The sequence below is a fragment of the Rhineura floridana genome, chromosome 11 (assembly GCF_030035675.1).
Source record: "Rhineura floridana isolate rRhiFlo1 chromosome 11, rRhiFlo1.hap2, whole genome shotgun sequence".
Classification (NCBI taxonomy): Eukaryota; Metazoa; Chordata; class Lepidosauria; order Squamata; family Rhineuridae; genus Rhineura; species Rhineura floridana.
Window position 1 is genome coordinate 38917127 of NC_084490.1, and position 21006 is coordinate 38938132.

The 21006-nt window shown below is 45.8% G+C and overlaps 1 protein-coding gene across 5 annotated transcripts in view; it reads left to right on the top strand.

The window, feature by feature from the left end:
- SHANK1 (SH3 and multiple ankyrin repeat domains 1) overlaps nucleotides 1-21006 on the top strand; it is a 121261-nt gene that overhangs the window by 69087 nt on the left and 31168 nt on the right. For all 5 annotated transcript variants that reach the window (XR_009758347.1, XR_009758345.1, XR_009758348.1 and 2 more), the window contains exons 15-18: nucleotides 16378-16460; nucleotides 17354-17478; nucleotides 19158-19293; nucleotides 20666-20749. Coding sequence is in view for 2 of the 5 variants with exons in the window: in XM_061588748.1 (XP_061444732.1) it covers nucleotides 16378-16460; nucleotides 17354-17478; nucleotides 19158-19293; nucleotides 20666-20749 (428 nt within the window). In the remaining 3 variants the exon portion in view is untranslated. The remainder of the gene's footprint in view (nucleotides 1-16377; nucleotides 16461-17353; nucleotides 17479-19157; nucleotides 19294-20665; nucleotides 20750-21006) is intronic.

Consider the following 21006-nt stretch of genomic DNA (forward strand, 5'->3'; position numbering starts at 1 on the left):
CCTCACATCAACCTGGTAAGGTGGATTGATATTATCCCTGCATCAGGTGGGAGCTAACTTTGAGACACATTACATTGCATCCAATGCCTATTCCTACTTAGAACAGACCCATTGAAATGAATGAACCTAAATTAATCCTGTTCATTATCTTCAATGGGTCTGCACTGAGTAGAAATAGCATTGGATATAGCCATTATATTTTGCTCTTCTTTTAAGGTCACAGCAGCAAACAATATAGTCCACCTAGACACACACACATGCACACACAATTCTCATAACAACCCTGTGAAACAGGTCAGGCTATGAGAGAGTGACTGAAAGCCACCTTCCCAAACCATTGGGAAAGAAGGTGTCAGCAATAGCAACTTGAATGGAATTCTATTTCTGACTAAATGTGCAGAGCATAATCTTGTTGTTACAAACACACTTTTTCGCCAGAAAGATAAATTTAAAACATCATGGAAGCACCCTCGGTCGAAGCACTGGCATCTCCTGGATTACATCGTCATGATGTACTCCTCACCAGGGCCATGATGAGCGCTGATGACTGCTGGACAGATCACCAATTAATTCGATGCACTATGTCCATTAATATTGTTCCTCAACGTAGGCTCCAAGGAAGAAAACCAAGGCATAAAATGAACATCCACTCCCTTCAAGATCCTATTAAGCGAGCTTGCTTTCAAACAACTCTCAAGAAACATCTACCTTCGGAACTCCCTGAAAATGTTGAGGAACACTGGATTAAACTGAAGACTTCCATTATTGCAGCATGTGAACAAACTATTGGATACCAAACTAAGAAACATCAGGACTGGTTTGATGAGAATGATAGTGAGATTGACATTGACAAGCAAAGGAAAGCCTTCCAGATATGGCAAAAAGATATTAACTGTGCTGCTAAGAAAAAAATCTATGCCAGTGCAAAGGCTGAGGTCCAACGAAGAACTAGAGAACTTAAGAATGCCTGGTGGATAAAGAAAGCTAAAGAAATCCAGCATTTTGCAGATGCTCATGATGCATGAGGCTTTTTTAATGCCACAAAGGCCATCTACGGGCCAACAAACTATGGTACAAATCCCTTACGTTCAATAGATGGTACCAAACTTCTAAAGGATAAGGAATCTATTGCACTGCATTGGAAAGAGCATTACCACAACCTCCTTAATCATAACTCTTATGTGGCTGGTGAGATCTTCTCGCAAATCCCACAACAACAAATTAGAGATGAGCTTGCAGTATCCCCTAATTTGGATGAAGTCAGTAAAGCCATCAATCAAATGAAGAATAACAAAGCTAATGGACCCAATGGGATTCCTGCTGAAGTATTTAAAGAAGGTGGGCCTGAATTTACACAACAACTTCATAAGCTCATCGAAAAAATCTGGATGAGGCAGGAGATCCCAGAAGACTTTAGGGATGCCATAATTATCACTCTTTTCAAGAATGGTGATAGAACAGATTGTGGGAACTACCGAGGCATCTAGCTACCGCAGGATCCTCACAAATTGCCTCCTAACTATCTCAGAAGACATCCTCCCTGAATCCCAAAATGGTTTCCGCCCCTCCAGGGGGACAGTGGACATGATCTTCACTGCACGACAGCTTCAAGAAATGCAGGGAGCAGAATCGACCTCTGTATATGGTGTTTATTGATCTGACTAAGGCCTTTGATACTGTAAATTGAATTGCTCTCTGGACCATCCTTCTGAAAATTGGATGCCCTGATAAATTTGTGAATATTTTGCGACTCCTCCATGACAACATGACGGCGACAATTTTGGACAACAATGGCTCTCAAAGTGATCCATTCAAAGTGGGATCAGGATCAAACAGGGATCCGTCATTGCTCCGACCTTATATACTATCTTCATTGCCATGATTCTACACCTTGTTGAGGGGAAACTTCCCACTGGTGTGGAAATCACATATCGAACAGTTGGAAAGCTTTTTAATCTCAGTAGGCTGAAAGCAAAAAGTAAGGTAATTACAACTTCTGTTGTAGAACTTCAATATGCTGATGATAATGTAGTCTCCGCACATTCAGAGGAAAATCTTCACACTATCCTAAATGTCTTTGCAGAAGCATATGAAAAGCTTGGCCTCTCGCTTAACATCAAAAAAACCCAAAGTGCTTCATCAGCAAGTGCGAACCAATCCCTCTGTAGCACCATCAATCCAGCTTAATGGTGCGACGCTGGAGAATGTCAATCACTTTTCTTATCTTGGCAGCCATCTCTCTGTAAAAGCTGACATCAACGCTGAAATTCAGCATCATCTGAGCTCTGCGAGTGCTGCATTCTCCTGAATGAAGTGTAGAGTGTTCAAGGATCAGGATATTCACAGGGAGACCAAAATGCTTATTTACAAAGCCATTGTACTACCGACCTTACTGTATGCCTGTGAAACATGGACCATCTATAAACGCCACTCCCAACTTCTTGAAAGCTTCCACCAAAACTGCCTCCAGAAAATTCTGCAAATTACTTGGGAAGATAGGAGGACTAATGTTAGCATATTGGAAGAAGCAAAGACCACCAGTGTTGAAACAATGATCCTCCAACATCAACTTCGCCGGACCGGTCATGTTGTTTGAATGCCTGATCACCATCTTCCAAAGCAGCTACTTTACTCCCAACTTAAGGATGGAAAATGGAATATTGGTGGACAGTAAAAGAGGTTTAAAGATGTTCTTATAGCTAATCTTAAAAAATGTAACATGAGCACTGAGAACTGGGAAGCTTTGGCCCATGAGCGTCCCAATTGGAAGTCGGCCATTATCAAAGGTGCTATGGACTTTGAAGAAGCACGAGTACAGGGTGAAAGGGACAAATGAGCTAAGCGGAAGGCAAGTCAAACAAATCCTCATTGCGGCCATCTTCCATCTGGAAACCTATGTCCTCACTGTGGGAGGCTGTGTGGATCCAGAATTGGCCTCCACAGTCACTTACGGACCCACCGTTAAAGACCTTACCCTGGAAGACAATCTTACTCGGCCACGAATGATTGCCAGTGATGATGAATGATGAAAGCCACTTCATGAGAATAATAAACTTGGGCTGCCTCTTCAGACTAGTCTTACACTCTAACCACTATGCTGCACTGCCTCTCATAGGGTCTTGCCTAAGGGCCAAATTAAATGTGATGGCAGATCTGTGTTTTTAAATCTTGATCTGCTACAAACACATAAAAAATAAGGCTTGATGGGACCTGATTTAAAGAACAAAAGGAACACATGGTTGAGGGCAGCTAAACCTCTCCCCCCCCCCGCATAGATAACCTCCTGCAGCCCCTTTTCCTAAGAGCTTTTCTTTCTTCTCACCAGGAATGGACAAATCTGTTCATTTAGGTTTCTTGGATTTTCAATTTTCCAGTCTTCACTTCTCTACATTTCTGCATCAGTTTGGAAATTAAAGAAAAAAAGTCTTCATGAAGATTCATCAGCATTTAGTGGAACTTTCTCCTGATATACTAATTTTTGTATGCAGTTTTCTCTAATATACACGTTTGCAAACAAATTCCCCTATTATGCATTTTTGTATGTTCTTTTTTGCAAATATAGGTGTTTTTATGCAAATCCCCCTTAAAACACACATTTTTATACATGTTATTTGGCTGGACAGTTGCCACACTAAATGCAGAGAAGTGTACATTTTGAAAGATGGCTGCGTTTCTGTTTGCGTGTCATTTCAGGAAGTGTGAATTAGAGAGCTTCATATTAAATAGTGAACTGAATCAAATTTCTCTCCCATCCTTACTCCCCATCCATGAACTCCTTTTGCTTCTTAAACCAACTCCCCTCTTTTTCTACACAGTTATAGCAGATACAAACACATAGATCTGCCACTGTCACGTCTAATTTGACTCAGCTACTGAGTTAGGCAGATGATGCTATGTTTTTCATGTCTGGGAGAAGAAATCTAAAGCAACTTAGCCATTTGGCATAGTCAGACACTTGGTGACCTGAAAGTTCAACTTCGTTAGACACAAGACCTTGTGCAGCAACAGCACTGGATGACCAAGCTGTATTCCCTCCGCTAAGCAGCTCCCAAAATATGCAGAATGGCCTATCTTTGCCTACTAAGTCAGGGATAGGTAACCTGTGGCCCTCCAGATGTCGTTGGACTTCAGCTGACATCCGCCCCAGCCAGCATGGCCAATGGTCAGGGATGATGGAAGATGTAGGCCAGCAACACTGGGAAGGCTTCATATTCCCCGTCCCTCCTGTGAATGCACAGTTTGCTGTTGGTCGGCAGTTGGGCAAAATATCTCTTCTGTTTCCTACATGTGGAGGAGGAGGAGGCCAATTTTTCAGCTCTTATTAGACTAATTATTGTAGCACCCACCACTTCCGGATCAAGTTACATGAATCATTTACACAGCACTTACCATATCCTGTGTGCTTTATTATCTTTACCTTGATTAGCCGTGCAAGAAGTGTTGGAGATAGATGGGGGACTATGATTTGCCCAGGGCCATCCTGTGGAGTGGGCTTTCGGCCTAAGGTTGTGTATGCACTATATATTTAAAACACATGACTCCCCCACCACTACCAGGAATCCTGGGAACTGTAGCTTGTTAAGGGTGCTGGGAATTGTAGCTCTTTGCAGTTCCTAGGATTCTTTGGAGGAAGCCAGATTCTTTGAATGTATGCTGTGTATGCAGCCTAGTCTCCCCAGTCCATGTTCAACACTCTGCCAGCCCGAGTTCAAATCTTGTTTCACCACTCTATAACCCTTCTCAATAAGATGGCTTTTGCAAGTAAAGGTGGCTAAACAATATTTTAAATAAACATCTCCCATAGTGCCAGTATACTCACCTATCCATTTTAGGGAATCTGAAGAATCTTGCTTCCTAGCCAACCTTCTACATTGAATCCCTTCAGACTACACTCCTCGAGAGTCCCTGGCTTCACTATTCACCCTTTCCCACTTCTGGAGCCTACACTCCTGCCAAACCCCCAGGAGCCTTGAAGTCCCATCTGCCTGATCAGTTCTATTCGAGTTACTCCCTTCCCAGGCACTTCAGGAATCCTAGCTTCACTGTCTTCCCTCCTTTCAAATCCTAGTCCTTCAGGGAACCAAAAATGTAGGCTCAGCGCCAGCACCTAATGCTCTTGGTCACGTACTGGGCCCCTAGGCAGGGGCACGGCCCACTTGTGCTGATACCTTGGAGTGTGAAGCAGGGTCAGTGAGGGGTGTGCCCTGGGGAGAGTTCTGGAGGCCACGCAGAGAGGCCTGGAGGGCTGCATTCCTAAGGTTTCCCCACCCTTGCTTTAGCTGGACACTGAACCTGGGACCATCTATATGCAAAGCATGCGATCTAACACTGAGCTATGGCCCCTCTTCATAGTCCCTGATGTGCTATTTTTTGTTTAAGCTTTAGGAAGTTTTTCTTTTCTTTTTTAATGTTGTAGAGCGTTAAAAAAATATGATTACCTACCCACAGACTGAACTGGTAGAACCCACTCTGTCTCTCTGGTCTCTTTCACCTCATTCTACTGCATGTGCAGCATGGTTGGTGACAGCACCCAGCATCCTCAGGCAACTGCCAGGCCCCAGAACCTTAGCAGGATCCTCTGGCACCGATTCATGCCTTACCCCACCCCACCCCACCCCGGACAGCAGACAGCTACAAGGTGCCATTTTGCTTTCTCACAATGCCCTAGAGTTATATTATGTCAGGTACTCTGGGGGATTGTGAGAAATTTAAAATTGGAGCTGCCCTGTGCCACATCTCAGGGTGAGTCCAATGGGAGCCCACAAGTATGTGAGGAGACCCAATGAAAATACTATGCTGAGAACCTCCCCAACCCTGAGGACCTCCCCAACCCTTAATGTGCCAACAAGATTGCCTGATGGCACAGGCTGTGGCCACCCCGCCACCTGTTTCCAAGCAGTACTGCAATTTCCCTATTCCTGCTGCTCCAAATGGTTACCGGACTCTGTTGTAGCTCTCCAGCCTAAGCTTCTTAAATCTTGTACATATTACTCCTGTCTAGCTTTACAGGCCTCTTGTCAGCCCATGAATAAGAAGAACTGACAAGAGGTGGCAAACTTCCCAGGCAGATGAAAGTGTGATGTAGACTCAGATTCCTTAAGTCCTTTTGGGCACATCTACACTGCATTACAAACTTAAGCTATTTAAATATTCCATACCTCTTCGCAGGAAGCCATGTGTCTACAAGGGCAAACATACATTTAAAATCCTGTGGTATGGGGAAAAAAGGGGGGAATTGAAACAGTGGGTGCGGAGAGGATTAAGCACCCTCTCTCCCCACCTTGCCTTTCCACCACTTGTTCTATATCAGTTATGCCGTATAAGGGCCATTGGCCTACAGTTAAAACACTGTAACATGTACTTTGTCCTTAATAGTCATTGTTACGCCTGTCCTCTGTGAATCTGTGTATTTTTGTGGTTTTTTAAAAAACAATATACACAGTTCCAACAATTCTGGCATGAGGGCGACAGGCTTCTTTGCTCTCTCATGTGTATTGACTCTCACCCTCCTTCACCTGTGGTGTTTGGTGCCCTTTGGGACTGGTAGGGCAGAGGGCAGGGAGACCAACAGTAGGTGGAGCCAGATCCAATGACAGGCAGACTGGTTGTAAGTAGGAAGGCAAGCAGGTGGGGGCTAGATAAGGGCAGACTGAGGTTGGTGGGTCAAAGTCCCATTTGCCCTAATGGACCAGCGTCCACTGTCTTTCACCCTGTCCTGGCTGCACAAAAGGGCTCCAGAAAAGACACAAAGAAACATGGCCAAAGTAAAACAGAACAAATGAAACTTGTAGATTTGCTGGAGTTTCCATCTTCCTGCTCTCCAGCCTCAAACACTATGCTAACTTTTTACCCCCAGACTAATGTCATCACTGTAAAGTCGACTCACATTCCCTATTTCCGTTTCCAAGCCCTGTGCTCCCCAAATCATCTCCCCACTGATACTTCCAAATTCTGATCCATCTACCCACTTGCCTGCCTTTCCCAGCACTGGGAATGCTGCCCACCTTTGTGGCCTTCATGCCACGAGTCCTGTAGTTTTGAGGGGCTTGGGGGCATGACTGGCCCCCTCCTTCTGTTGATTATCTTGGGGTCCTGCCTATGACCCTCAATCTCAAACCGCTGTCCTCTACAGTTCACGCTGGGCTCCTCCCCCACCCTTGTCACCCTGGATCCTTTCATTTGGCTCTCCCTCCCCAGCAGACCCAGTTATGCCGAGCCTGTGTGCCTCCAATGCTCCAGTTTGCTGTGCTGTGTGCCATTCGGTCGGCAAATGTCCTTGAGCTTAGCAAGCAGGCAGTGCATCTAAAACTGGGCTGGCTTTGAATCTGGAAAAGAACCACTTAATCCAGGGTTCTTGGTTGAGGTACTGTGTGGGGTCTGCGCACCTGTGCACAAGCTCACCCCTCCTGCTTCCCACCATGGGACTTGCATGATTCCTGCTTAGGGTTCTTGGTGCCAAGTGGCTGAATAGGCCCAGAACCTGCACCCTTTGGGGCAGTGGCTTTTGCCCCCAGCCAGGCAATGAAGATGAGCCATGCCGGGATGCCAGCAGCCATGTGAATTGTTTGGGCATCATCATGGGGCCAGATGTGGCTGGGTGAGTGGAGTGGGTTCTAGACCAGGAATGGTGGGGAGAGTTGCTGGGCAAATGCAAGTGCTTTGGTGATGGGATACAGCAGGGGATCTCCCCTTCGCTGATACTGACCCATTTCTCTTCACCTGTGTTCCGATCTGCTTCTGTAATGGGAACAAAATTCAGAGAGTGAGACTTGCTTGCTGGTGTAGGACAAGGTTAGTCTGGCCATGGGGAGATGCATCTCCAACTCTGAACTGAGAAATATGTTGTAAGAAGGACAGATGCAAGAATTCAGGAGAGTTGTGTGGAACCATGTGTGTGCATGAAAGAAAAAGATAGGCTGATACACTGTTTTGGAGAGTTTGTACATTGTCCGTTACAAAGGACTGTGCATTGTTACTGCACCACTATGCGTTGCAAGTTAATGAACATTGTGTGCATATGTGGGAGAGAAAGAATGAGAGCTTGTGCACACTTTATGATTTTGTCCCATTTTCCTGCCTGGGGAGCAAAATAGTTTTATACTATGGCAGCAGGTGCTCCCACCTTCTTTATTGTGTTAGAAATAGGCAGTTTCCCCTGGAAAGATGCATGCTAACCTCTTGTGAATCACCTTTTGCTGCTACTTGATGGTAGGCTCTGGATTTATGAGGGCAAACATACTGCCAGAATGCTGCAGAGGGAAAAGCAGCCTGGGCTGAGTGGTGTGTGTGTGTGTGCAATGAAGAGCAGAAAAATGTCCAGAGGGGGAAGGGTTAAGCACCCTTTACCCACCCACTGCTTCTCTGCTCAAAATGGTCCCATCCCCAGCTGCTTCTTTCTCCTCGTTTCTTAATTTGTTTTAAAAAAAGGCTGCTGGGGCTTCATTACACACTTGTATTAATATGCAGTTTGCCCCAACCTCATGGGAGAAATAGCATAGGTAATGTGTAATTCTTGTTCTGTGTGTGTGTGACCTTACAAGATTGTGCAAACATTACTGACTAGGTAATGCATGGTGTGCATACTGCATACATAAGTATCATGCTGTACATATCAGCATGCTGTAGTGTTACAAAAGTGAGAAAGTAATATCTATTCCCAGATCAATTTCTGTTGCTGTAGAAATGGGTATTCTTACCCCCCCCAAAAAAAAATCACAAGGAGGACTAAGAAGTATCTCTTAATTTACCAGATTTACAGCACAGCTATTTGAGTGAACAGTCAAAATGTTTAGAGGGGGTGGGGCTGCTTTCAACGACATGCATTTAGGACCAGGGTCCTGGTGGCTCAAGACCTTTGCATCAAATTCTAGACTTGCTTGCTGATGTCTGCTATTCCATTCCACTTGCCAAAGACTTTTATGTATTCCAAAAGGGTGCACTCTTCCAAAGGAAGGTATTCTTTCCCTTGTTTTGTTATCTCATGTTCTTTGGGACCCCCTCCCCAAAGCAACTGTGTATCCTGACATGCAGATTTGAACTGTTGTGCAGACTTGCAAATATGTCCATGTAAGTACCTATTTCAGCTATCTATGATCTTTATAAAAAGAGCCAATTTTTTTTACAAAAAAAATCCTTCATGGAGATTTCCTAGAGGAAATTATTTCAGGAGAGCAAGAATATGGCCTACCAGCTTGTATGTATGAAGGTACATATGCATGTGAATATGAATGGCCTTACATGAAGTAGAATTTCTTATTTTGCATGTATGAGAAACATGAGGGGGAGGCAGTTCTAGACCTTGAAGTGTGGTACAGGGAGAGTTGCAAGAAAGTTGGCAAGGTAAACCTTAATCTTACCTGCAGAGGTAATTTATAAGCCCCACTGAATTCAGTAGTTTACTCCCAAGTAAACATCCAAAGGGAAGCAATCCTGTATGCCATTTACTTGGGAGTAAATCAACAAAATTGTATTCACTGCCAAGTGTTAAATGCGCTGAATTAGGCTATAAGGCTGTGCAGTTTTATGCACATTTTTGCTTGGGAACAAGTCATAGGACTTACAGCTTTATCCTAATCATGCTTACTGTGAAGGAAGGGTGGATTCAGGCATCACCATTACATGTTTGCAGTCACCATATGGAATGTGTAAAGAGGTTTGGGCTGTGACAAGCTCTAGTATTCCCAGACTAAAAACAAGCAGTTGTCAAAATCTCTCTTGCTGAAAACATGGTAATTGAGCCCTTCATACGTTGGACTGTCCTTGTCCCACTCATTTTCTATCCAAGGCTCCCTTCCCTAGCATTGCGATGAAGCTGCAGCTGGAATTGGTGCCACTGCTTAAGGGAAACGAGAGTTGTCTAGCCCCAAATGCAGCAACTACACAAGGTGGGACTGGATAAGATCCACTTCTCTAAACAGCGCCCCAATTCTGCTTCCCCATATGGAGACCCATCATCCAGAGCTGAAAATCCCTACTGCTGGGATGAGGCCTATTGATACATGATCCAAAAGCCAAAGGCAAGTCTTCTAACAGAAGGGTTCAGGTGAGAAGCTGTTCATAGGAAAACTCTTTCCGCAGAGATGGAACCAGCTATTTAGAAAATATGCCATTGCCAAGCCCTCCCGTGCAGTTGTTTCAAACAGAGTGGAGCTGCATCCTTCTCTGGTGTACTGGCTTCTGTTTCCACAGGAGCCTCTCTCATAAAGAACAAGAGCCTTGCTGGATTAGACCGAGGAGGATCTATTTAGTCGAACATCCTGCTTCCCACAGTAGCCAACCAAATACTTCTGGGAAACCCACAGTGCTATTTCCCACCCCCTACCCCATCCCACAAGTGGAGGCTTCTTCATGTAACTATTATAGCCAATAGCCATTGATAGTATCATCCTCCATAAATTTGTCTGATCCCCTTTTATAGCCAACTAAGCCTAATGGCCATCATTACTTACTGTGGCACCAAATTCCAAAAATGATGAATGATGCGTTATGTGAAGAAGCACATTCTTTTTTCTGCCTGTCCTGTCTCACCTATTGGAATAGGTGCTGTCCCGACTGACCAGTCAAAGCATGAATCTGTCTATTTCATTGTGGTGTGTGTGTGAGCAAGAGATGGGGGGAGGAGACTATGTACAATTCGTTTCAAAGGAGAGGTACCGGAACTCATGCCTCCTGTATATGTGGGTGTGGGTGTCCGGTGCATGTGCTTTCTGTTGGCGGTTACTCCGTGCAGGGCGCTCTGCACATGCTCAGAGGCACAAGACTCTCTCCCCGCTTCCCATGATCGAGGGCTGAGCCAGCTGGGCCAGCCAGCCGGCCTGCCCGCTTCCTGCAGTGCCGCGGCATCGCTGGGCGCTCCTGTGCGCAAGGGGTTAAGCAAGCGTGCCGGCTGGTCGGCGTGCGCTCTCCCGCTTGCTCCGGCGGCGGCGTTGTACTGGGCTTCTGCTGCCAATGAACAAGGCCGGCCGGCCGGCCTGCCTGCCAGCCCCCCGCTCTTCTTCTCCTTCTCCTCCTTCTCCGTCGTCGTCGTCCTCTTCTTCTCTCCCGAGGTGCCATGATGTGAGTATGGTGCAGCCCTCCCGCCGCTGCTGCTGCTACTGCCGCTGTTGCGCCCCCCGCCCGCCTCCCCATCCCACCGCGCGCCCCTAGAATGTGGCTGGGCCCCACGGCGGCGGCAGCGGCGGCTGGGAGCCTGGGATCGGCGGAGACGACGACGGCGGAGCCATGGCCCACTACGACGGCGGCGGTGGGAGCCAGCAACAACAGCCGGCCCTGTCGTCCAGCTGGCCGGCCTTGGGGCCCCGGCGCCGGAGCGTCTGGTACATCTACAGGTACGGGCGGATGCGGATGCGGAGCAGCAATTGGCAGGCACGGCCTTGGGGCCTGGGCTTGCGTGGCGGCCTCCCAGTCCAGTGGGGCCGGCCCCCATTTGTGCCTCGTGGGCCCCCTTCCCCGGCGCCCCATTCATCCCTTTGCCTCGCGCCCGCCCTCCGCAGCCCATTCACGCCCGCGCTCCCGCCCGCCATTCATGCAGCCATTCAGTCAGTCATCCAGCGCGGCTGCCGGCTTCCAGCTCGCGCCCTCCACGCACAACGCCTCCCCCGCTCCATGCATCCGGCCATTCAGCCTGCGCGCGCCCGCTTGGATTGATGGATGGATGGATGCGAGTGGGAGTCACAGGGGGACAATGCTGACTGTGTGTGATGGGTTGAAGGTGCTTGCCAGAGATATTAGGTATGTGAGCACGCGCGGGGGGGGGGGGAATTACCATGCTTATGGAGAGAGGGAGAGAGGTGTGTGTGTGTTTCTTTTGAAAGGATTGCACCTATGTTCTCGGTGTACATCAGTGAGTGAGTGTGTGTGTATGCATAGGGGTCGGGGTGTATGGTATAACAGCTGCTTAGGTATCCAACCACAGGATTTGTGTCTCTTGTATAGATGCACACAAGTGTGTGGGAACGATTTGTACAGGGTATGCATGGTATCTTTGTGCATGAAGACTCTTGAAGATGGAAAGTGACATGGGTGTAAACTCAGCATGTATGCTGTGAAGTGGCCATGGATGCATGTGTGCCAGTGAAGTCAGGATTTATGTGTGTGTACATCTGTGGGTGTGTGTCTCTGATTAGGCATGCATGGGCGCCATCCGCTGCATACTGCACTATTGATTAATGCTGCCGTCATAACTGTATTGTGGTATGGGATTATGGTAGCTCAGGAGTTCTAGGAAGCAAAGTATTGTATACTTATATGCGCATGCACCTCTTTTTGGCATCCATGTGTTTAATGTCTGGTCTATGCATACATACATAGCTGTGTCATAGTAAGCAACACACATGCATTCTGGATTATGGTTTTGTTTTATTCTTCATAGCAGGACCTCAGAGCCTGAGTCTTTGGAGCATGGTGTGCTAAATCCTCTACACACACTACAAGACACTCTTTCCTGTTGGGTACACAACAGGATCTGAAACGTGTATTGCTTATGTATCTGTGCAATTACTTATCTTTGCAATAGTCTGTTGCACGGAGGTTTGTGCATGTGTATAGTATGTATTTAATGTGATCCTCCCCCCCACACACCTTTTTTGTCCATGTGAATATATTTGTAGTTGCATGTGGGTTCTATGAATCCAAATGTACATGTTCAGTGCATGCATGAAAGCATAACTTCCTGTGTGCATACAGATTACTGTATGTGAAGTCTGCATTAACTTGTGAACATTTGAATATGACATGTATGCTTCCACATATGCTCACATTTATAGTACAGGCATGTTATCCTTTGAATACATACACCAGTCTCTGCATATGTTATATTTAATAGAATAAACCATGCTGTTTTTCCTATTAACTGGAAGATTGAGGTTCCAATTCCCTTTACAGTTACGCTGCAGTGTCAAAAACTGTGGCTAGGTTTAGTTGTATCCTGGATTGGGCCCATGAAGATAGGAACAGAAAGAGATGTTTCCAAGACTTTGTTTTGCCATGGGTTTCTGTAGAGAATATAATTTGATTGCCTCATAAAAGGAAAATTGGTGTGTCACTTGCAGTTTGCCACCTTAGGATGCTGGGCTTGTGTGGCCAAAATGCCGATGGAAGAGAGGTTTTTGTAGAGCAGTGTCACTGAGTTCTTTGCAAGTCTTTACACATAACTGCCCCATCCTGTGATAAGTCCCCTTTCTTCAGAAGATGGGATATGGAGCAAATGGGAGCTGCTTCCTCATCCTTCTTTCTCTTCATTGGTTGGGTCCATGTGGATCACTAGAACCTCACAGGTTAGTTCTAAGCTCTAGCCGCTGCAAGGTGCTGGTTTTCATGGAAGCACCGAGAGTCAGTCTTGAACAAAGATGCATGATGATCCTTTCTGTCACGTTTAGTCCCCAGGAATATCCTGTTCAGAATTCTGTCCCCAGCACTGTCTTGTCCAATGCTTTCTTAATGCAGAGGGACCTTTGTGAAGGAGGGGATTGGAGGTTGTGGGGTTTTGGGGGGGGGTTGCTTGGAGGTACATGGAAGTGCAAAGTGTTAGTCTTGAACATGATAAAGATGCATTGTTTTGTGAATAGCCTAGACAGCTTTTGGTTGGCATAGAAATGCAATAAATAAATAAGTATTTGGGGTGCTGAGCATCTCTGTGTTTTGGATAGGGAGTGGGTTTATGTGAGGTGTGAGGCTACTGTCACCATGTGTGTGAATATTTGGGTACAAGACTTCACTTATGAGCATGGTGAACTGTGCTCTTTGTGAGATATGGTGTATATTCATTTGGCACAGCTTTCCCACGTGTGCTGTGTATCCAGGAAATCATCTTCTGTTGCCAGCATTGCTGTCTGTGGGTGTGGCAGTATCACACATTTCTATGCACTGTGTGTTGCTTGTATGTGTTCATCTGCCAGTCAAAAATGTGTCTAAAAAGAGTACATCTCTTATATATACCAAAATGTGTTAGGTGGGAATTGTGTGTGTACTTATCTTTCTCGTGCATTGTGTATGTTGAATAGTGGCTGTTGTACACTAAGGATATGCCTTGCTACAGATTCAAGTATAGATTGTATAGGTTAGGCTACATATCTTTTGACCCACCAAATCGAACACCCCATGTATGTTGTGTGGCCTGCCAGGTGCTTTGATGACCTTCCTGTTTATAGGCCACTATACATGGCTTGTGGGCTGTTTTTGGCTTGGTGGGGTCACACGTTACCTTGATGTAGAGAAAGACTGTTGTGTGTACAGGTGGTCGGGCCGGGATGTGCAATGTAGCCAAAAGGTGGGATTCGTGATGAGTAAAGTAACATTTGGAGAAGTGATATCAGGGAAGCTTTAGTGACAATGCTTGTGGTTAGTAGCTAGAATTATAGGATTGCTAAACAGGCAATTTATTGCTGCTGCTGCTTCTTTTACTGTCAACTTGCTAGGAGCAGCGAGCTGGGAGAGGGAGGGGTTGGTAGTGCCAGCTGAGGCTGCACAGTGAAGCTTACTGAATACTTTTGTCCTGCCCAATGACCTTAATTTATGAGTGTCTGCCATTCCTGCTACCTTTGCAGCATTGTGTTTATGAACAGCAGGCATTGCATTTTCAGTTTTGGAGTGCTGTAAAGTGGTGGGTGTATTTGCAGTGCCTGAGGCCTATGCAGTGTTTGTTAATGTTCTACTTGTAGGCAGAATAAATGGCTGCTTGCATTGTGGCACTTTTTCTGTGTTATTGAATGGAGTGGTAGTACAGTGGGTTTTATATTTGCAGTATTGCTCTATACTTGCAGCAGGCTCTGTATTTGCAGGTGCAGTTCTATAGCCATGTGCACTGGTGCCTATGCATAACTTGTGCCAGCCTGCTGCAGTGCCAATAAGCATGCACAGTATATTCTGTGTTGCAGAACTGTGCAGTAAGCTCTATTTCTACTGTGCTGCTTGTTACAAAACTTGTGCAGTGGACTTGGTATTTGGAATGTATATCTGTGCAGAGTTTTCTCTATTAGCCATTCTACTTTCCTGTGCGCTAGATTTGCAGTGGTAGAGCACCATGCTCTCCAAAACTGCAAATGCAGTGACTGCTGCTTATAAACACAGCGCTGCAAGTATAACTGGAATAGCACACACTCATAAATTAAGTTCACTGGACAGGACAAAAATACTTTGGGGGCGTTACTGTGCAGTCTTGGCTGGCACTACCAAAAACAGAAACCCAGAGCTCACTGCTCACAGCACGCTGACAGGAAACCAGGCAGCAGACATGTATAATGGCAGCTGTATTTGCAGTGCCTGAGGCCTGCGCAGTGTTTGTAAATGCTGTAGTTGAAGCCAAAATAAATGGCTGCTTGTACTGTGGCAGTTTGTCTGCAATAGTTGAATTATATTTGCAGTACTGCTGTATACTTGCAGTAGGATCTGTATTTGTACATGCAGTTTGATCTGCATAGCCTGTGGGAGCCTGGTGCAGTGTCAGTGAGCATACACAATATATTCTGTGTTGCAGAATGTTGCCCTGTACAATAAGCTGTATTTCTGCTGTGCTGTGCTGTGCTCTGCTGCACTGCTTGTCATGAAGGCTGTGCAGTGGACACTGTATGTGGTGTATGTCTGTGCAATGTTTTCTATATTAGCCATACTGCTTTCCTGTGCACTGGATTTGCTTGCAGTGGACAAAGGCTGTGCAGTGGACACTGTATGTGGTGTATGTCTGTGTAGTGTTTTCTGTATTAGCAGTACTGCTTTTCTGTGCCCTAGATTTGCAGTGGTAGACCACAATGCAGTGTATAATATTTTTGCAGTGTGAAGTTTGTGCTCTTGACTTTATATACGTGTTGGCAAAGCTGTAGTGTAGATAGTGAGTACTGTGCAGTGCATTCCAAGGAGGTAATTTCTTTATCGTGTGCACTGACCTCTGTTTTTGCAGTGAGAGTGTGCTGCTTGCACCAGAGGTTGTGCACTGTCTTCTAGACTTCCAGAAGCTCAGCCCTGTATAACAGGGAGGGTTTGTATTTGCATTTGTAGTGCTAGAGCCAACAACAGCAGGAATTTGTTCAGTGCTCTCTAAATTAGCAGTGTTATTTCCCTTTGCAATGAACCTGCATGCCCTTTCAGAACCTTGTCAATGTGCTGCTTTTTCCTGCAGGCTCCGTTTTACAGTGTGCACTAGATGCTATGTTTGCAGTATCAAAGCTTTGTACAGGGATGGGGAGGGGAAGGAGGAGAGATTTGCAGCCAGCAAGTTGTGCAAACCTGGTGCACTGAATGTGTGATGCTATGTTCGCAGTCTGGGCACGGGGCAATGTATTACATTCTGGTTATTCTCTGTGTATTGGGAGAGTGTCTGAGTTAGGAATTCCCTTTGGAATGTAGCTGGCTCCTAACCTGTCCTGTCGTCTCTTTCCTTTGCAGTGACTACATCATCAAAGAGAAGACAGTGCTGCTGCAGAAGAAGGACAACGAAGGATTTGGCTTTGTGCTAAGAGGGGCCAAGGGTGAGAACGGGAGTTAGCATCACACTAGGGCCACCTCTAGCCATTTTGACTGGGTGTCAAAGGAGCCTGGGTCTGCCCCACCCACCCATCAACCTCCACTGCTTTCTCCTGCTCCAGAGTGCATGTTGGTGCATACTGAAAATCAATTAATGAAGTTTAGTTATTGCTTAACTGGCCATGAACATCCTGGTGTTAGGATGGGCATAGGGAGAGTTGATAAGAGGGTAGAAAATACCCAAGGCAGGGATGGGGAACCTGTGGTCCTCCAGAAGTGGTTAGACTGCAACTCCCATCAGCCCCAGCCAGCTGACCAGGGATAATGGGAGTTGTAGTCATGAAATATCTCAGTGGCCACGGGAACAGTGCCATTTCTACTTTGACAGAAAGTGGGAAGATGATGGGAAACTGATGAAAAAAAGCTGGGTAGAAGGTGCTACTGCCCAAAGTAGAAAATTTGGCTTTCCAGGATGGAAAGCCAGCCTGGCTCTAGGTTTATGGCTTGCATTAAATTAGAGAGCCAGGATATATGCCGTGCTCTAAAGTTACAGGTACTGGGGCTGAAGTTCACCTTGAACATACAACGATGACCTAAAGACCTGTCGCAGGAGCGGACTATGGCACTGAGAGGGAGAACAGTATTTTGTACATGCTCAGAAGCGTTGACTCTGTTACCACTTCTCAAGCTCCATTGCTGTCTGCTGACTCTGAAATGCAAGGACCTTTAGAGCTTGGATCTGAAACAAATTTTGTTTGATTTCATAGGGAGTGGGTGTCACAAAAATGCCAAGCAAAGCCATGGCCGTGTCCTGCCCTCCTGCCACCCCACCCACCCACCTCAGGCTGGCAGATGCTTAGCTCCAGGGGCGACACTTAACACATCTCTCTCTTTACAGCGCAGACCCCAATTGAGGAGTTCACACCCACCCCTGCTTTCCCTGCGCTACAGTACCTGGAGTCAGTGGATGAAGGGGGTGTGGCCTGGCGTGCCGGTCTCCGCATGGGGGATTTCCTCATTGAGGTAACAGTTGGGCTGGCTTGCCTCCTCAGTGTTCCTCTTGTGACTTTTCACAGACGCTCGGCCATACATGTTATATGTGGAGGGGGTGCATGTGGGGACACAAGCGCTTACCCTGAGCATCTGCAGTAGGCTCCCACGGTTTAAAACAAATCCATGCCATTGCATGGCATGTGTTGTGTTCTTAATTGCCAGTTTTCAAAACTTCATGATGTATCCAGTGTTTTTCCTGATTGTAACTTCCAAGTTTACAGTTTTGATTGTTTTTTCTGTTTTAGATTTAAAAATAAATAGGTATTTCATGAAGTAATTAGACTGAATGGCACATAGTGCAGTTGTGTGGCTTTTGTTATGTCTTCACACACATTGCACACATCACCATGATCCTCCCACCTATTAGAATTAGTTGTAAAAAACATAAGAGCCCTGCTGGATCAGACGCAAGTCCCATTTAATCTATCATCCAGTTTCCCAGACTGACCAACCAGATGCTGCTGGGATGCCCACAAGTAGTGCTTGAAAACAATAGCCCTTTCCTGTTGTTGCTCCCCAGTGACTGGAATTCAGAGGCATGCTGCTCTGAATGTGGAGGCTCCATTTAGCTGCTAACAGCCAATAATTGCCACAAATCTCTCTAGTCATCTTTAAAAGCCTGCTAAGCTACTGGTCATCTTACTACATCTTGTAGCATTTAATTCTAGAAATTATGCTCTTTCTTTGTCTGCCCTGAATCTACTATCAATCAATTATGTTGGGCGACCCTAACTTTCTGTATTATTAGAGAGGGAGGCGCAATCCTCTCTATCCCCTGTAGATTGGATCTAGGCCTGAGCTGCAATCCTTACCCCACTCTCCATGGCATATGCCTCATTGAATTCAGTGGGCTTACATCTGAATTGACACAGTTAGGATGGAAGTCTTAGCCCTACTTAGAGTAGACTTATTGAAATCAATGAGACTTAAATTAGTCTACTCCAGGGGTGGGGAACTTTTGGCTCTCCAGATATTGCTGAAGTACTACTCCCATCAGCCCCAGCAAGCATGGCCAATGGCCAGGGATGACGGGAGTTGTAGTTCAGCAACATTTACAGGGCAAAAGGTTCTCCACCGCTGGTCCACTCCAAGTACAACTAAGCCTGAACACAACCCAGTTTGTTAAATATATATCCCACCTTTCTACCAAGTGGTGTTCAAGGTAGCTAACAACAATACAATACAACAAAATATTGCAAGATACAGTAACAGCAATAAAATACGAAATTAACAAAAAATTAAAACAAGGCAGGTAAAATATCAGTGAAATCAATAAAAACAATCAGTAAAAACCAGTTTACCACGTATTTGCAGCTGAGCTTATGGGCCAAAGTCCTGCTGGCAGAAGGTCATTAGAGACATAGCTAGCCAGGTCTCCCTTGGCAAGGAGTCCCAGTGCTTGGGGGAAGCCATTGAGAAGGTCCTGCCAAATATGGTTCAGATGTTGGCAGGACACACAGTAGGGTCTCGTACTTCGTCTGTGTGGTCACTGGAATACATGTGATGATTGAAGCATGCCAGTGGTAGGGAGAGAGCGTAGTGGGCCACTGTGTTTGGAAATACCCGTACTGTCTTCATTGTCTAAGTCCCCCTTCCCTCATACCACCATTGCCCCTTGCAGCAACTATACCATCAGTTCTTCACTCCAGGTAAATGGACAGAATGTAGTGAAAGTTGGTCATCGGCAGGTCGTCAACATGATTCGACAGGGGGGCAACAACTTGATGGTGAAGGTTGTCATGGTAACACGGAATCCGGAGATGGAGGAGGCCATGAGGAAGAAAGGTACCACAGTGCCTTCTGGGATGCACTCTGGGTGTTTTTAAAGATGGGAGAGTATGGTCTCCAGCAGGTATGGAGAATGGGACCTATTGGGGCTAAGAAGCAGGAGTGGTAATTCTTCTAAATGGGGAGTAGGATATTTGGTTTCAAGGCTTTGAGAAACAAGGTGACAGCGATATCCAGAGGAGAAGGTTGAGTTTTGTAAGCTTGGGAGGCAGGACTTGTCATCCCTCTGGAAAGGGATCAAGTGATAATTCACTGAGAGAGCACTGCTTTGCTTGCAGAAACTCCAGAATTCAATCTCTGGCATATCCATTAAAAATAATCTAGTAGCAGATGGTGTGTGGCCCATTACCAGTCAGAGTAGACAATACTGGATTCGATGGACAAATAGGTTGATGTGGTATAAGGCAGTTTGTTATGTCCCCATGTTCTTGGAAGCTGAAAGTGTTTGGAACTAGGACACCTGAGCTCTATCTGAAGGAAATCATGCTTAGTGAGGTACAGCACAATCCTGTGCATGTCTGCTGAGAAGAAAGTCCCACTGAAAGGCTTATTCCCAGGTATATGTGTATAGTATCAAAGGATCAAAGCAGGAGGCGACCTCAACAGTACACTCTGAGAAATAGATGTGGCCCAGTGTGTTTCAAATCATTTGACTCTTCAGGAACAACTGATTTAGGATGCTTCCAGACTGGGGCTCAATTTGCAAATGTGTGATTGACATATCTCAAACAGTTTGTTAGCAACAGGATTTTTTTAAACTGACCCGATTTGCCCTATAAAGGGCAAATCTTGCTTAACTGGTGATGGGAGTGGAGTGGGAGGCTGGCATTTTGATGTGTGGACAATGCAAAAAACTTGCATGCCCGAGGAGCACCAGTTTCACAATATACACCCATCTGGAGGCACCCTCAATGTCTTCACGGGATGGCTAGGCTTATATACTATTCTCTCTTGAGTTATTCTGAGAACTCTCCCCTTGTTTTTCGGTTTTAAGGTTGTGCATAGTTTAATTGTATTTTAATTGTATGCTTTTCTATGTTTTTAACTACACGTAGTTCTATTTGTAAGCCGCCCTGAGTTCCAGTTTGGAAAAAGGGTGGAGTAAAAATAAAGTTTCAATTCAATTCAATTTCCTTCCTTGCCCTCGTCCGCTACCACATGGTTTCTGGGTTTCTGAGTTCACTGAGCAGTGAATAGGCTCTACTACATTCGAGCCAGAGGCAAAGTGGATGGGTAGGCAAGACAAAAATATTATTTTGGAGGAGAGCTTGGTCCAGTGGGTTTGGGGAAAGACTGGTGATGGGAATTGGAGGACACAAGTCTGGTTCACATGCAAGACCCCATAATTGCTTCTTGCCTTTCACTGTAGCTGCGCCACAGCAGACAAGACGACTGCCTCCTCCAGCCATCTCCTTACGCTCAAAATCCATGACATCTGAGTTGGAAGAAATGGGTAAGGATGATAACAGGTTACCATTTCCTGTTATGAGGGTATGTGGGGAATCCTCATATTGAAACTCTCATACAGATACACCCTCTACCAGAGGGAAGGGAACACTGCACCAGAAGCATAGTGTGACCAACAGACACACCAATGACCTGGTGTTTATATATGTACATTAATGATGATTATGCAGTTGATACATGCCTCTTTTTGTGGCCTATTTAGTTTGGGCTGCTACTACTTCTTCCAGCTATTATTTGTTGGCA